At 40.2% G+C, this 17,607-nt stretch overlaps 2 protein-coding genes and 1 long non-coding RNA gene across 9 annotated transcripts in view; 1 reads left to right on the forward strand and 2 right to left on the reverse strand.

The window, feature by feature from the left end:
* Nucleotides 1-609, reverse strand: part of ppip5k1a (diphosphoinositol pentakisphosphate kinase 1a) — a 40,889-nt gene extending 40,280 nt beyond the window's left edge. For all 5 annotated transcript variants that reach the window (XM_077519197.1, XM_077519195.1, XM_077519194.1 and 2 more), the window contains exon 1: nucleotides 529-609. The gene's annotated coding sequence lies outside the window, so the exon portion shown is untranslated. The remainder of the gene's footprint in view (nucleotides 1-528) is intronic.
* LOC144017527 (galactose-specific lectin nattectin-like) lies at nucleotides 153-16,433 on the forward strand. Of its 2 annotated transcripts, XM_077519200.1 has the most exons (9): nucleotides 153-214; nucleotides 11,859-11,920; nucleotides 12,002-12,066; nucleotides 12,178-12,271; nucleotides 12,426-12,453; nucleotides 14,855-14,940; nucleotides 15,045-15,173; nucleotides 16,101-16,200; nucleotides 16,272-16,433. In XM_077519200.1, exons 4-9 carry the CDS (start codon nucleotides 12,209-12,211, stop codon nucleotides 16,349-16,351), a joined length of 486 nt encoding a protein of 161 aa, XP_077375326.1. In that variant the 5' UTR covers nucleotides 153-214; nucleotides 11,859-11,920; nucleotides 12,002-12,066; nucleotides 12,178-12,208; the 3' UTR covers nucleotides 16,352-16,433. The 2 variants fall into 2 exon arrangements, with proteins under 2 accessions (XP_077375326.1, XP_077375325.1); XM_077519199.1 differs by lacking the exons at nucleotides 153-214; nucleotides 11,859-11,920; nucleotides 12,002-12,066 and having other exon boundaries at nucleotides 12,080-12,271.
* Nucleotides 6,359-9,021, reverse strand: LOC144017016 (uncharacterized). 2 transcript variants are annotated; one of them, XR_013283055.1, is made up of 3 exons: nucleotides 8,355-9,021; nucleotides 7,866-8,018; nucleotides 6,359-7,711 (listed from the first exon to the last, which is right to left on the reverse strand). It is a non-coding gene; the product is annotated as an uncharacterized LOC144017016 (long non-coding RNA). The 2 variants fall into 2 exon arrangements; XR_013283054.1 differs by having other exon boundaries at nucleotides 6,359-7,700; nucleotides 8,355-8,867.
* Nucleotides 16,434-17,607: the final 1,174 nt, after the last annotated feature.

The following is a 17,607-nucleotide window of genomic DNA, read 5'->3' on the forward strand; positions in this document are numbered from 1 at the left end:
CGCAAACTATTATTCGTTCGTCAGATTCTACCTCTGTTGCTCTTCCAAAGGATGCTGCATTTTTAAGCAATTCAAGTGTCCGCGTGCAAAATAAAATCACAACGACAAAATATCATGTACATAGTTCTACTTTATAATGAAGCTGTCACTTTGGTGGTGAGACAGGATGACAATTGCTAACGTTGCCGTTGTGACGTCCCGCTGACAAATACAGGTACGTAGCGAGGTAGCTTAATCTATGTGATACATGTCAGTAATTCGCTTCGAGCTTAAAACGCAATTGTCACCATATTATAGCAACCAAACTCATTCTCGGCAATCGTTTTAAAAGGCAAAGCCTATGCTGTCAACACAGGGCAATGCTAATGTTAGCATACATTAGCATTCGACAGTGTCAGGAATGTAAACATCACAAAGCTGTTGTCTGCAGGCGAAGCAGACATTATCTGCTTGCGTGACTCATGAATATAAAACTGAGCATTATCGGCGCGTCAACAATAATTTAGTTACGATACTAAATAAACTTACAGTGAAGCTGGCGCTGAACCGTAATGCAGTAAGTCCCTTCCTGCCTTAACACTTTGCATGTGAAACCTATCTTACTTTTTCACTGTGCTAAACAACTAAGAGCAACATTTAAAACAGCCAATAGGACCAGGAAGGAAGATCAAGAAGGCGTTACACAAAAACCACAGCGGCCAATAAACAACAAGCTCGGGAGAAGGGCGTCACAAGAGAAGAACGGTAAACGGCGATAGCGGCCTCTAGCGTGAGCTTTGACAATAATACTGTATTACCTGCCGAACTAACCTGGCAATAGCCAGCTGGATATTCATCTTGCGAGAGCAAGGTTACTGCCGAACGCCCTTTTCGCCCAAAGTCAGGTGCGACTCTGAACACCGTAAACATCATGAGCACCTCCTACAGTTCTCCCTTGCTATATCTTGCTTTAAGCTCCTACAACTTAGGTTGCGGGGGCTGGTACGCTCGTTTGTAGTCAATTTAGTTTAATTATATTTAATTTAGCGCTGCTTATTATTGATCACAAAAGCGACAATCCGACGAAGCATACATGGTCAGTTGGCCAGCATTGTTCTGAGTTTGTGTTTGACACTGACTTGGGCGAGTCACTCCGCCAGGCGCCAGCAGTGCGTGTCCTCCTCACAAGTGGCAACCGGTGAGCGCGCCTGCTGCTGCACGGCTGTTGCTGTGGCTTTGTTTACAGGGTCTCAGTGAGTCGGCCTGTATTTATAAAATAGCGGGATGGCTGTACATATGTCACTCGTGTATTAATTAAGGTGGGGTGGTGGCACAAAACAAAACAAACAAACAAACAAAACAAAAAAAAACATTTTCATTTTATTCATTTTCAAAAGGATTTGAGACATCACATCCATGATAAGTTATCAATAAAGCACTTTTCACAGGTCACATCAAATGGCAAAAAATATTTTAATTGACACAAAATTATGAAATCAAATTTCCCACGGTAGTAATATGACCTCATTTATGCAAGAAAATACCACAAGGAGCAACAATAAAATAACCAAACTTTGCCTGATGCCCCAGAAGATGAATTGTAAACTGAGTGTGATCTTCAAAGTTGAGGCTGATTTCATATCTTGAGAGGTCAAACTTCCAAAATGTTTAAAGGGTTCAAATCTCGGACGATGGCGTTGCCTGCTATTGGAATTGACTTTCCACTGGTATTTTAACAGTTTCTGAATATTTCAGGTTCATATCTTTTTCCTAAGGTACTGGTTGCTATGGACATTTGATTGATGCAAGTACCAAAACTTTAACCCCCTTTTTCTCAAAACTAGTGATTTCAACCTTCCAACATTAAAACTGCTGTAACTTTGTCAATTTTTTAGGTACATCCATGTGTTATATATCATTTTAAATGGAATTAAGTGCAGAATTCAAATATATCAACATCTCAATTGTGATTTTTTTTTGGCACGTGTGGACCCTTTTGCCAGAGTCATATACGGTATTCGTACAGATTAGACATATACAGCTCTTTGGCAGTTAGTATAGGGCCGGGGGGCCTACATCATGCATCATGCTGTTTCTACAGAGTACTGTCTCAAATGTTCTCCAATTTCGATACTGTAAATATATAGGATTGTATGCTGCGAAACTCTTCTCCAGGTACTCCGGTCTCCTCCCACATTCCAAAGACATGCATGGCAGGTTAATTGGGCGCTCCGAATTGTCCCTAGGTTTGCTTGTGAGTGTGGATGGTTGTTCGTCTCTGTGTGCCCTGCGATTGGCTGGCAACCAGTCCAGGGTGTCCCCCTCCTACTGCCCAGAGTCAGCTGAGATAGGCGCCAGCACCCCCCGCGACCCTTGTGAGGAATAAGCGGTCAAGAAAATGGATGGATGGATGGATATTTCATAATGATTATTTTAACAACGTCATACTTTAAAAAAAATAAAATAAAATAATGACATTTAATTTATTTAATCAAGGTTTTATAAGATAAGAAAACTTTGTTTTACAAAGTCCGTTTTTATTTCATAATGTCCTTTTCCACAATGGTCTTCTTTTACATAATGGCGTTTTACAGCCGAATGACTTGGCCTGTCAATCAAAGTCAGTGGGTGGGACCACCTGTGTGAGCCGAGATCGCCGTGACGCCTACCCCGTAGCCTGACGCAGAAGTTTAACAAGGCCTTTACGTTATGATCCGATTCTAAACGATTTGCTACTTCTTGGAGTACTTCTGAAAGTGACTTATCTTCCGTATCCATGCTTTAGCAAGCCTGTGACCGCCGTGGCTCCTCATCAGGCGCTAAACTCTACACGCGTAGGGACTCAGCCAATCACGTAACTGGCTCCGCCTCATGTCATTTGATTGACAGACCAAGTCATTCGGCTGAAAAACGCCATTATGTAAAAGAAGACCATTGTGCAAAAGGACATTAAGAAATAAAAACGGACTTTGTAAAACAACGTTTTCTTATCTTATAAAACTTTGAAAATAAATTAAATGTCATTTTATTTTAAAAGTATGACGTTGTTAAAATAATCATTATGAAATATTTAACCAAAATAAAATATTTGTTACATATTAAAGAATAGCATAACACTTTTCATAATAATACTAACACCTCATTTTAAAATGTAATGGCGATATTACATAATTGCCTGTTATTTATCAAAAGAATAGTTATTTCAAAAAGGCCTTTTTATTTATTGAATTTTGACACTTTTGGGCTTCCATACTTTTTTGGCATTGTAACTTAAATCAAGTTTAACACCATTCTCAGAGCACATATTTCAACAGCTGCTGAAACCAAGCATTGTGGTTTGGGGAGCCAGATCATCAGCATACATAAAATGATTTGCTAGTGCGTTACCAAACCAAAAATCTTGTTTTACAGGCTCTCTGTTGATGGAAATTATCCATCAGGGCTCTACACCAACTTTTTCACTTGGTCGCACCCTTTTTAGGGGAGATACAACATGACTGTATTTGCTAATGTATAGTCTCAATTTGCATAGCGTAGTTTCAGATTACGTAAAGATTGACAGCGTCTCGATATACAGCTGCAAAACATTTTACATCAACAAGACTTGTCTGCAATCAAACAGATCAATTATTTTACATTACTTTAAAAGAAACTGAAAAAAGCTTTGCTTTTGTGAACATTAATTTGTTCAATGCAAAGGGGCCAGCTATGGGACTATTGTAAAGGTATTTTTGAATTTAAATGTTATCATAACTCATCCATCCATCCATTTTCTTGACCGCTTATTCCTCACAAGGGTCGCGGAGGGTGCTGGAGCCTATCTCAGCTGGCTTTGGGCAGTAGGCGGGGTATACCCTGAACTGGTTGCCAGCCAATCGCAGGGCTGTTATAATAATTATATATATTAAAAAAAGAGCAGCTGGTCAATTCTTTATTTTGATTCATTGACATAACAAAAACTAGAATGGAGGATGGAAGACTAGTAGATGATTAGGTTTTGTAAACAGAGGCGACTAATTGACTAGTTGATTGTTTAAAAAAAAGAAAAGAAAAGTGATTTCACACCCATCATTCTTCTTCATGTATGCCCGCTATTATATATTGATAGAAAGCCTACATTGTTTAGATATTTGCGATTATTAACAATTAATGCATTGATGTACTTTTTTCCCTGTGGGAGGACGAAATGCCAGACAGTATTTGAATGCAGCTGCGGTTCCGCTCGCCAAACGTGGTCAATCTCTCGTTTGCTAGTTGCGAACGCCGGAGGCTTGTGTCGTATGCTCATACAATGAAAGACTCATTAACAGACTGATTAACTTTCTTAGCGTCTATAATTAGCAATTAAATATAATTTCTGAGGTGGCGTTGTGTTGATGTTGGAATTAAGTCGACTGTTGCGTAAGGACGAGTCAAGCTGGCCCCGCGCGTGACGCCTGCCGGGCGCTGCATGGATCAATTTCAAAATACAAACAAGGCAAATGCATCAACGTCAATGTATTACTTGAAAGGCTTTTATTTTGAAGTTGGCCTTCACAGCGCATTACGCGGACTACGTATGTAACCCCGGGTTTACACCGGTTGCGGTTGCGGTGCGGTTGCGGTGCGTTCCGGCGACGCAAGCAATTAGATTCCATTCATTCGAATGGTGCCGTTTACACCGCTTGCGGGTGCGTTGCGTGTCGACTGCGTCTCAGCTGCGGCGTGCCGCAGCCCTTCCGCAAGGATAGCCTATTTTCTATTTTTGCCAGACGCCGCAGCGGTAGGCCTCCGGCAAATGGCAAGCTAGCACAAAACACATCGAGCGGGACAGGAAGACCGACGCAGTTTTAAAATAAATTTCTGGTTACCTTTCAAGATAAAACACTCGCCAGCTCCTATTTCGCAAGCATCCTAGCAAAACGTGACGTGGGCGTAGACGGGCTTGGAGTTAACGTGCGAGGTGCTCATTCACGGTTTAGACACCAGCGAACATGGACGATGAGAGGTTTATATTGGAGGTAGAAAGCCACAAAATAATAAAAGTCCACCTCTCTTTCTGCTTCTCTGTTGAGCACAGACTTTCTGTGTGTTTGTCGTTGTTTTTAATGCCACATGATCGCGCGCGGTCACGCGAGACACAGCGGGAAGTAGTCGGCGACGGAGCTGCCGGACCGCAGCTGTGCGGAGCCGGTGTGGATTGGCCAAAAAATTGACCCGTCCGGAGCACGCAGTCAAGACGCACCGCACCGCAGCCGCACCGCAACCGCAACCGGTGTAAACCCGGGGTCACAGTCCCGAACCATGGCGTTGGTTTGATACATAAAGGCTTATGCGGAGACGTTACGGCGGAGCTCCGCTGGAGCGTTTCCCCGGGTTTGGTTTACACCGGTTGCGGTTGCGGTGCGGTTGCGGTGCGTTCCGGCGACGCAAGCAATTAGATTTCATTCATTCGAATGGTGCAGTTTACACCGCTTGCGGGTGCGTTGCGTGTTGACTGCGTCTCAGCTGCGGCGTGCCGCAGCCCTTCCGCAAGGATAGCCTATTTTCTATTTTTGCCGGACGCCGCAGCGGTAGGCCTCCGGCAAATGGCAAGCTAGCACAAAACACATCGAGCGGGACAGGAAGACCGACGCAGTTTCAAAATAAATTTCTGGTTACCTTTCAAGATAAAACACTCGCCAGCTCCTATAGGCCGTGGGGTGAACCCCAAAAAAGTGCCTAGAAAATGAGTTTCGCTCCACTGTCTGGGCACTACTTGTTCAATGCATTTTTTGATAGATAATACCCTTCTGAACTTTGGGTTAAAAGTTCACCCAATGTTTTCCTGCCCCAATTTTGTCACAAGCCAGAAATGCATATTTAGGTAAATAACAAAAAACGAAAATCTTGTGCTGCTGTTTTTGGTTGTAAAACGTCTTACATTAAATTTGGCAACAGAAAATCATTCCCAGATGTTATAAATACATGTACCTAACATCAGAAACAAGTATTGGTGGTTTGGTGCAATCATGTGAATTTAGATAATTAAATATATTAAATTTGTGCCAAAAAAACAAAAAAACGCTTCAACTAGAAGTGAAACCAGCACACGGATGTTACATTTAGCTATGTTTATGTTTCATATATGAAAACAATTCACAACCTATTACGTCATGAAAGGTACACAAGAAGCAGCATACATCGGCCAAAAATACTACAATGCACCACAAACCTGGAACAAGGCAAAATGGACTAGATGAAAATAGATGCATTCAGAGCCCAGATTATTATAACATATAGAATATTTATTAAAGTATCAGATTGTGTCATCACAGCATGTCATTTATACCCCCCGCCCCCCACCCCTGCCCCCCACTCAAAAAATATTAATAAAAAAAATTAAATAAATAAAATAAAAATCAAATGTGCATTCACAATAAAACCTTTGGAACTTCATTGGAACAGCTCTCTTTTTTTGGCAGACCAATTTAACAAAGGTCTGTGTTGTGGAAAAATGGAATACAGACATTTTTATTTTTGCTTGAAAAGTGTTAAAATGGAGAGTTAACATCTTGATAATGAAACAAACAAAAAGGCAAATTTTACATAGATTTTACAGCCCTGCACTGTCAAGTGTCCTCGTATGCCCTGTGATTTTACAACCTGATGTTTTACCAGCTATGTGTTAGTGTCACTTTCTTGGCTTACGTCAGTAGACTCAGTAGTTGATGTATCTGATGAGTGAGGTACCCTGTCTAAAAGTTTGTCAGTTGTTGATAATGTCTCTACAAAAACCATTGCAGAGTTGTTGCTGGAAAGGGGTGTGAAAAACCAGCTGGGGGAAATCACACCTCAATCTTCGTTTCAGTATATACTGCCTGAAATAGAAAATTAAAGGGAAAGATGAGCACAAGATACACATATTCACATCACATTAGGGCTGCTCTATTATGGAAAAAAATAATCATCACAATTATTTTGGTAATAATTGAAATCAAGATTATTCAAAACAATTATATTTTGTTCAAATCAAGAAAATATTTAAACATTTGAAAATAAGACAATTACAATCATATGAAACTATAATTCTGTAAGTTGCTTTTGGATCCAACAAAATTTATAATATATATTATTATTATTATTATTATTATTATTATGACGTTAGCAAAAATTTGACGTTGGGGTGCAGTGTGTGCAGTAAGCTAGTTTTGACACGGGTGTGTGGTAAAATAACTCGTGTGGGCGTGCCACAACTCAAAATTAGTATTATTAGTGCTGCAGCTATCGAATATTTTGGTATTCGGATATCCTACTGAAAATTCTAGTGAATAATCGTATATTTGGATAGAAATAAAAATATACCTATAGGCCTATATACTTTCTTGGTCAAAGAACAATTATAAATACAGAAGACAAAAAAACACATTTGCATATAATAATTAACAACCAACTGGTTTTCATTTTTAGAGAATCAATTTTATTTATTTATTTATTTTTAACTTAAATTGAGCTTGTCAGCAAACTATTTTTTTCTGAAACAGTGAGATTTTAGACAAATCTCTTCCCATAGATTTCAGACAATGTTTTTCAGTGTGAAGATTTATACGTTACCTGTAGTCTGAAGCATCAAGATCCCCGTGTTTCTTAACACTGTTCACAAACCTCTTAGCTTGTCCATTCTCATCACATCTTTGTCAACTATAATCCTTTGACGGATTACTTGTTCACAAAAGAGTTTGTAGCTCTCAGCATAGGGTTGTCTGAAACACACCTACACTCACTTAACATGTGCAGTCATGCTTTCTAATTAATGCTGTCTCGAAATGTAAACGGAATACAAGTGACATATTGCTGACCAATGCTTTACTTTTGAAATGTGTAATTTTAGCAAAGTGACAATGAAATAGTGCAATGTAACAACTCACATTTGTTCGTCCCTGGTTGCTGTTTCTGTTGACTTTAAGAACCTTGTGTAATCTCTGAAACAAAACTGCACCTCCATTGTGACAGTCTTTTGTCTTGAATATGCAGAAGAATGGAACAGTCTTTCTTCATCTCAGCTGCCTGCAGCAACCCGCCTTTAGACAAAAAAGAATTACATTATAAGTGTTATTGTCACATCACCTCTTTACAGTATATGCACATCACAGGTTTAAGTAAAGTGTTTGTTGAGGTTGATGAGAGAGAGTTTGGGGAAAAGGGAGCATGTAGCTGTGACTCTATTATGACTGATGGGCACAGGTAACTCGAGTTTGGTAACAACTGTTGGATTCACTCGATAAATCATTCAGCAGCTCGCGTTTTTAATAAACTATAGCCTTAAAACTTAACCTAGCAACAAATTATTTTCAGCCCTATACAAAATATCGGTCACATTAATAACAGAAATGGGCACGCGGGTGTGTAGCACATACCTGCTGACAATGTTTCTGCTTTGGCGAGATGATCCCTCTTCCGTGTGCCTTCCGATCCCAGACGAATATACTTTGAAATTTATTTTTACAAATGATGCAGATGGCTGGAAGGACGGGGCCAGCTGAAGCGATGGTCAAACCTGAACGGGAACGAAGTTTTTTCACCACTTTCTTTTTAACTTTTTTCTCCTTTCGCTCTTCTTCGCTCTCCGACGTTGTGGTCGCCATTTTTGATATGCGGTTGCTATGGTGAGGAGAAAGCAGCAGCTACCTGATTGGCTCATGTGACCTAAATCACACCACTACCGACTTAATGGCACTACGCCCACACCGGAGATCACTGCGCCTCATCGCAAAATAGTGCCGGGGTTTCACCACCGAAAATACAAAATTGGCAGGTTTTCAGAGGGTGAACTCCACGGATTCTTACTTACTACTAATAAATCTATTTTATGAAGTAAAGATTATTTAGTGCCCCTGGTAGTGGAGCGAAACTGAACAAAAACGTGTGTGACCTGACGGCCTACTATTTCGCAAGCATCCTAGCAAAACGTGATGTGGGCGTAGACGGGCTTGGAGTTAACGTGCGAGGTGCTCATTCACGGTTTAGACACCAGCGAACATGGACGATGAGAGGTTTATATTGGAGGTAGAAAGCCACAAAATAATAAAAGTCCACCTCTCTTTCTGCTTCTCTGTTGAGCACAGACTTTCTGTGTGTTTGTCGTTGTTTTTAATGCCACATGATCGCGCGCGGTCACGCGAGACACGGCGGGAAGTGGTCGGCGATGGAGCTGCCGGACCGCAGCTGTGCGGAGCCGGTGTGGATTGGCCAAAAAAATTGACGCGTCTGGAGCACGCAGTCAAGACGCACCGCACCGCAGCCGCACCGCACACGCAACCGGTGTCAACCCGGGGTTAGCCTTCATACTTGTGCGCAATACACGTCACAATACACATTGGTGTCTGCTGTAGTTTCACTCCAAGTCGGGGTGTCGCTACGGCTGGGACGCCACAGAGTGGAGATTCCTTTGCATTTTATGACAAATTCAGGAAGTTCATTTCAATTCAGGAATACGAAACAAAGCCAGGGGGAGAGTTGGATCATCACCGTGGCAATTATTTAATGCCAATTTGTACCGGTGTCGGCTATAAACTTGCCAAAACACAACAGCCACATGCTTAGCGAACACAGTTTGGTTTTATTTGTTTGTTTGTTTTTGTTTTCCCCTCGCCATGTGCACATATTCACACGTACAGCCGTGATCTCTGGGGCAGGATGTGGATTTGCACCGCCAAACACGGAAACTATCTGAGCGGGGGGCATGGAGAGAGAGAAAAAAAAAGCTGAGTACGCCATCCAACGGACCAATCACGAGCGAGCTACGTCCCGCCATCTACTGCGTTCAAGGATTGGCGACGTGTGTGCTGCACCCGGCCACGAGCTACACGGCACTTATGCTGCATTCGAGGATGGTCGGAAGTCGAAAATTTCCGAGTTCAAACCAGGAAGTGCGTCCGAGAACGCCCCCTTGAACTCGGAAATTCCACTCGCGAAGTCGGAAAAAACCAAGGACCCCGACTTCACCGGCGCGTTTACATTGTAGTCAATGGACTTTGCGCGCACCGGAACGAAAGTGCGTAGGGCATTATTCCGGTTTATATCAAAATAAATGTATTAAAATTTACCTTTAAAATCATCCCCAAAGGCTCATGTATTAAATTAATTACCAAAGACTAAAACGAAGGACGTTTGCTATAATTATAGTTAATTTTAGTTAGTTTTGTAAACATAAAATGCAGTTTCAGTTAGTATTTGTTTTTTAAAAAGCATTTAGTTTTTATTTTATTTCGGAAACAATATTGTTTTGTTTTTTGTGTTTTTTGTTGTTTTTTCATTAGTTTTAGTGAACTAAAATAACCTTAAGTAAACTAAAATAACCTTTAAAGGGGCTGTCTGCCGGATTCACTCAGGAAAATGCACTTTTTAAATACAGGATGTACACACTTTAACTTTCTCAGTCTACATAGTCTAGGGTTTTGTACAAATGTGTTTTATATTGGTCACAGTCGTGTGTAACTGACTGCAAAATAGTTTACTTCTTTCTGTCCCCTTTTATTTCTTTTATTTTAAAGAGTGAAATAAAAAGTGATTTGATTTGATTTGAACATAAAAAAAATAATAAGTATAACCCAGCAGACACCATTAAAGACTGAAATGATGCAAAGTCTCATGCCGAGTCAAAGACCAAAGAATAGAGATGTCTGACAAAAACCGCAATATATGAAATTTTGTCTGCATCGTACAGCCTTAAATCCAACCAGCGAATGAAGGCAACTGCTAACCATTCGCAGATAAAAGGGCCTGCGTCACAGAGTCATTCTTTTGGACGTACTGTAGTTGTCTACAGAAATGATGTTGGCTTTGTTGCTAATGAACTTCTGAGTTGAACAAATGCACACAGAACTACACCATTATTTTTTGGTTTTGTTTGTCTTTTATATTTCATGATGAACTGCCGCTTTTAAGTGACAGAAAATATTTCTGAGCACTTTTGAGGTTTTCACGCCACTACTACAGCCTGGAGAACATTAGGTTAGGTTGAACAAGTGTGCCCCATAAAAAAAATCTTAATGGCCCCCCTGTAAATTATTTCTGCAGCTGGGTCTGATGTATTGATTGTTGCGTTGGTGGCAGGTCCATTTTTGGTGGGGGTAGGGGGCAAATCTAACTACAAATACGGGGCAGCCTGAGATTACTCGCATCGGACTAAAACCTCATAAGGTTAATTGATGGTAACATTTTTTGAGTTGCCTTGTGTGTGTAATGTGCTATACAATAAACTTGCCTTGCCTGCTTCCAAATATCTCGGCGCTATTTCCTTGTTAAGCCCCGCCGCTCAATGGCATTATGCAAATAGTGTCCTAAAGCAAACGGGAGACAACGTCCGATTCCGATCAGTAAGTCAGCAACCACGTGATCGGCCAGATTTGCTATCACGTGATCGGTTCGGGACATCCCTAGTTAGTTACTGTCACCAAGGACAAAGCAGGCAAGATGGGGAGCTTAGATCGTTACAGACCAAATGCCTTTGCGAGTGTGTTGTCAAAAGTCCTGGAAAGAAAGAAAAAAAAAACCTGTACAGGCTGAGCATGATACCGATTTATGTATCTATGCTTCAGCGTTGGGCAAACTTGGTCCTCGGGGGCCTGAGTCCTGCAGGTTTTGGTGGTTTCCCTCTTCCAACACAAGCTGATTCCAATCAACAGGATCGTTATCAGGCTTATGCAGAGCTTGCTGATTGGCTGATCATATACCAGCTGTATTGGCGAAGGGAAACATCCAAAACCTACAGGACTGCAGGGACCGAGTTTGCCCACCACTGCTCTAAAGGAAATGGTTGACATGTACAGAAGGCAGAACTCCTCTGTGTTAATCGTGTTTATTGATTCCTCTAAAGCTTTTGATCGAGTCAACCATCATAAGCTGTTGTTAATGTACAGGGATCAACTGAGAGCCTGTAAAACAAGATTCTGATTGGTAACACCCTGGTAAATTATTTCATGTATGTTGACGATCTGTCTCTTACTCAGGTTACATGACTTGTTTATCTGCTAATATGTCTTGGTCCAATGTGTCATGACAGAAAGAACATTCCATGACTGCCATCACAACATATAAAAGGAATCATCATTGTCATTGACTGCAAAGGTAACGTTACATCCTATTTCTCAAACTGAAATCAATGTGACTCTTTCAACATTTACTGCATTTTGGATTCACAAGGTCTAATGAAAATGAAATGCTGATTTTTATTCCCAGAAATATTTTAGTATTTTCCAATATTCTGCAAATGGCATTTGCTCTTCGCTCGTTGTTCCTCCTTTGTGGAATCAGTGGACTGTTGACTGGAGTCGTAAGTCAAAATCTCACCTGTTGACTTTATATATATATATATATATATATATATATATATATATATATATATATATATATATATATATATAGATAGATAGATAGATAGATATTTACAATGTCTTATTTTAATAACCTGTTTTTTTTCTTCATAGGGGTCCTTCCCTATAAATATTCTGACAGGTTAGTAGCAGTGACTCTGTCATACTTTGGCTATACTTAGTAGTTTACTCATGACCATGCACCAGGGGGAGAGCCTTAAATTTAGTCTGATAGATTCCAAAGAAATATAGTCCAAAAACGTATACAAGTTATTAGGGGTGTGAATTGCCTAGTACCTGACGATTCGATTCGTATCACGATTCACAGGTCACGATTCGATTCGATACCGATTAATCCCGATACGAATTTATAAGTCGATTGTTGCGATTTTTTTTCATTCAAATTTAGAAAATACTAATCAGTACGCTTGTAGAGTGTAAGATTTATATGAAAATGTATTATTTATTTATCTGAAATTTCAGTCTTATAGAGGTTGTAATCTGTTTCATGTTTGAACAGCATTAAAATAAAATATTAAGGCTTAATGTTCCGTTCATATAACATTCTTCCATGCTCAAGGTGTGAATCCTAACCCGAAGTCAGACGTTTTGTTGAATATTTTTCCATTAAAAATGGAAGTTTAAAAATCGATTCACACACACACACACAAAAAAAAGGCAATGATGATAAGACGTTGAATCGGTAAGACTACCGAATGAACAATTCTGAGCTCTTAAAAAAAAAAAAAAAAAAAAAAAAAAAAAAAAAAAAAATCGATTTTTTTTTTTATTGAATCGATTCGAGAATCGCGCGATGTAGTATCGCGATATATCGCCGAATCGATTTTTTTTTTTAACACCCCTACAAGTTATACATCTTGTGTGGCTTGGAATGGCTTGCCAGCATCCGTGAAGAATATGGGCTCCCTTATCACTTTTTTTTTTGTCATAGTTTCTTTATTGGTTTTATAATGTCAACATCTAAAAGCAAACAATAAACGGAATAATGAATTTTTTTTTTAATTGTTAAACAAACAGCCCCCCCCCCCCCCCCCCCCAAAAAAAAAAAAAAAAAAACACCCTTAAAGAACAAAACAAAGACCCACACCGTATTGCTCTCCCCGGGCACATATCTCATTGTCAAAGGAAACAATATACCACATTAATCATGGCAAAAAGATATAGAAGAAAACAAAATAGAATTAAAAAAATAACAAAAGTAACAGACATCTCGTAAAGGCAGCCGATACAGGACAAACTGGTCCTCATTTCAGTCCAAATTAGGCATCCAAATTAGGACTGCTTGCTCCTTTAATATATAACAAAAATGGGTTCCAGGTCTCTGATCTTCTCCAGTTCGAGAAAATGGAGTACCTCTTTGATCCAATCCGCAGGTGTAGGCGGAGCCGAGGACTTCCACCTCAGCAGAATTAGCCTCCTGGACAGCAAAGTTGAGAAAGCTATCAGGTTCTTCTTATTTAAAGATGGAGTGCAGATGGAAGAACACCAAACATAGCAACCAAAACATTTGGAACAATATCTTCCCCCCGTGACCCTAGATTAATATTGCAAAAATATCAGACCAATATGGATGTAAAGAAGGGCAGAGCCAAAACATATGAATGTAGTCAGCTCTAACCAGTTTGCACCGGTCACAAAGTGGAGAGACTGTGTTAAATAATTTTGGCCAGCCAAACTTTTGTGGAATGGGCCATATGAAGAATCCTGCACTGAGTAAAGCCATGCTTGGCGCAAGTTGATGACCCATGTGTTCTCTGCAGAATTGCCTTCCAAATATCATCTGAAATTTTTTGGTTTAAATCGGTCTGCCAAACAGTTCTAAGAATATTCAGAGGAGTCAGAGCCGATTTTATGAATCTTAGCATAAATGACAAACACTGCGTCTTTAAGTGAAGACAAATGTTCTTAAAAAAATATCAATATCTGAAGTGGGCGGGATTGGAGGAAAATGCAGCCACAAAGAACGAACAAAATTGCGTATTTGGAGGTGTTGTGGGTTTTATTTGCAACATTTCTTTGTTGTAGTCTTTTCAAACTGCATATTGTAATGCTTTATGGTATTGTCAAGTTTGCTATGATTGTACTTTGACTTTGAGTATGATCCCTCACGCCACCTTCTCTGTGTGTAGACACACAGACACAATTCCCCTATAGACATTATGTACTTACATTCATGGACATGCTGGCCATAGACACTCATGCACTCATGGGACCACAATGGAAATAAGCCCGTGGCTTTATTGTGTTTTTATTACCTCTGGCAGCAGTTGTGTCAGCTTTGTAAACATGCATTGTTGTCAATCAATATTTACATCAATCAATCAATCAATCAATCAATCAATCAATCAATCAATCAATCAATCAATCAATCAATCAATCAACCAATCAATCAATCAATCAATCAATCAATCAATCAATCAATCAATCAATCAATCAAATGACATTATTGACATCAAATTTGTTTGACATGCCTCCTATTCTTTTTGGGGAGAATATAACAAAACAAAACAATTGTGCTGCAGATGTTAGCTGTCCTGAAGGCTGGACTCAGTTGGACTGTGATTGTTACATTTTCCAAGCTGAAGCGAGATCCTTTGCAGATGCCGAGGTATGGAAAACAACAGTTTCCTGCTATTACAGTCAGTGATCATCAGGCTGGTGCTTGAACATTTGCTTGAAATCAAATAGTTTATTTCTTTTCCCCCTCACCAGGCCATCTGCAACATTCTTGGTGGCAATGTGGTCTCCATCCACAACGACCTGGAAAATGCAATTGTTCAACAACTGATTATCGCGGGTGGTAATACTGCTGCCTTTATTGGACTCCATAATGCACTTGCGGTAAAACATTGACCAGTACAAATGTTCTGATTGAAGCCTGTCTCTTGCATTCAGTAGAATTATTTTTGCTACAACCACACACAAGGATTGTGTCCTCCAGATTCAATCTTGGCCCCATCCTAAGGGAAAAATCAGAGATTTGATGGTCTTCAACTTCCACCCATCCATTTTCTGAACTGCTTATCCTCACGAGAGTCGCTGGTGTGCTGGATCCCCGAACTGTTTGCCAGCCCATCACAGGGATTAGGACTTCATAAGGGAAAAACACAACGGAATACTTCATCTTTCGCCACTTTGACGTTGACATTTGCTAAATATGCACAGGGTGGATTTTAGTTCAACATTGTGAATTCATCCACATTTCTTGTCAGGAAAAATACATTTAGCACTCCATTCAGCTGACCTTGTGCTCCACACTCCTTCATCGAACTCCAGTTTGACTCTGTTTCATAATGATACTGTTGGTATGATTCTAATAATGTTGAAATACAATCTACATGGTTTACATTGTGGGCGGCACAGTGGATGACCGGACCAAGCATAGCTGCCCTCACGCGCGCCTATTTAAAAATCGTCTATCGGTAAAACTGAATATAATTCCCCCCAGTACATATTCTTGGAGGACCAGAAAGAAAGGATCTCGGTCTACCATTTGGTGAGCCCTGCTCGAAATTGTCCCTCGGTGTTATTGTGTGTGAATGGTTGTTTGTCTGTGTGTGCCCTGAATTGACTGTCAACCAGTTCAGGGTGTACACCACCTATTGCCCGAAGCCATCTGGGAGATGCTCCAGCACCCCCGCGACCTTTGCGAGGACTTAGCGGTTAAGAAGATGGATCGTTGGATGGCTTACGTTGTGACAAAGAACAGATGCAAATCAAAGTAAATTATTGTTGTGTAACTAACTTAATTGTCACTTTATCTTCCAGGCTGGTGACTTCATATGGACTGATGGCACAGTTGAGGATTTTCGTAACTTTGTCCCAATGAATCCCATTTCTGGTAACTGCGTAATCTTGGTTACAGTTGGTAAGTGAAATCAGTGATTGAAGTTTGATAAGAATACAATGCTGTAATGCGTTAACATTTATTTGTTACAGGTGGGCTATGGGTATCAGTGCCCTGCACAGGCCCTGGACCATATGTTTGCATCAAGGAAGCACACCATTTCTTACACTAATTGCTCAACTTTCCTCACTCTGTCACAATGGAGTTCCATGATCATGATGACACAATGAGGCAATATCAAACGACCGTGGTCCCTTTGTACGTTTGGGTTTATGATCAATGCTACTTTTCTTCCCTATTCCTCAATTAATTTTTATTGACAGCAAATTTGGAACATCAAAGAGCTTCTCTCTAGTAAATAAAGGGATCTGTCTGCATCAAAATATGCGTTGTCTTTTTTCAACACTTCTTTTCAAACTTACTGAGTTTATTGCTTAAAACTCAAAATGTTTAAATCATTATGATTACACCTTACACTGATTTAATCGGCTGGATCAGGATCGGACGATATTTTGCATTTTTTCGATGATCAGCTTAGTGTCTTAATGTTCCCTGTGCCTCAATTACGTAACTGATTGTCTGCACGAAATAATATTTTTTAACGTTTTCAGCATTTTTGATGACACCCCCTCCCCCTCCCCCATGCATTCCAGTTCACGTCAATAATTCACGTTAACGGTCAGATGAAGGGGAACACGGCAATATGCTTGTGGACTGAGTCAATATGACTTTTTTTTTTTTTTTTTTACAATATTGTGACTTTTTTTTGTATCGCCAAACTCCCGACAATATTGTGATAATTGTTGTATTGTGACCTTCATCTCGTGATATCGTATCGTGATGTTTGGATATCGTTACATCCCTACTGATCAGACAGAGGAAATGAGTAACGTCCGATGATTTATTGACAAGTGGGCAGGAAGACCAAGACTTCGACTAGACTTGACATGACAGAACTGGACTAGACTTGACCCAACTGGACGTGACTGGAGATTGACTTGACAGAACTGGACGTGACTCGAGACTGTAGCTTGACTACGCAGCACAAAGCTTAATAGATAATACACCCAGCACGACCTACATATGCTGCATTCGAGGATGGTCGGAAGTCGGACTTTTCCAAGTTCAAACCAGGAAGTGTGTACAGGAACGCCCCCTTGAACTCGGAAATTCCACTTGCAAAGTCGGGGAAAAAAATGACCCCGACTTCACCGACGGACTACAAGTGACGTCACTCTACAATGACGACCACAGACCGTGAATGTTAAAACACAATTTACTCGAGTATAGTGGCTGAGGGCACTGATTGGTCACACACTGGGAAGGGAAGACACACTCAGGTGGATGTGATTAGACATAACGAGACAAGGGAAGAAAACACGAATATATGACAAACACTCACAAAAAACACCAAAAGAAAAACAAAAT

Source organism: Festucalex cinctus, chromosome 4 (assembly GCF_051991245.1).
Source record: "Festucalex cinctus isolate MCC-2025b chromosome 4, RoL_Fcin_1.0, whole genome shotgun sequence".
NCBI classification, from domain to species: Eukaryota; Metazoa; Chordata; class Actinopteri; order Syngnathiformes; family Syngnathidae; genus Festucalex; species Festucalex cinctus.

Coding starts and splice junctions, on each gene's coding strand:
- LOC144017527 (XM_077519199.1), top strand. CDS start 12,158: ATGCTGATTTTTATTCCCAGAAATATTTTAGTATTTTCCAATATTCTG. Junction 12,272..12,425: donor GTGGACTGTTGACTGGAGTC/GTAAGTCAAAAT, acceptor TTTTCTTCATAG/GGGTCCTTCCCTATAAATAT. Junction 15,174..16,100: donor GACTCCATAATGCACTTGCG/GTAAAACATTGA, acceptor TTTATCTTCCAG/GCTGGTGACTTCATATGGAC.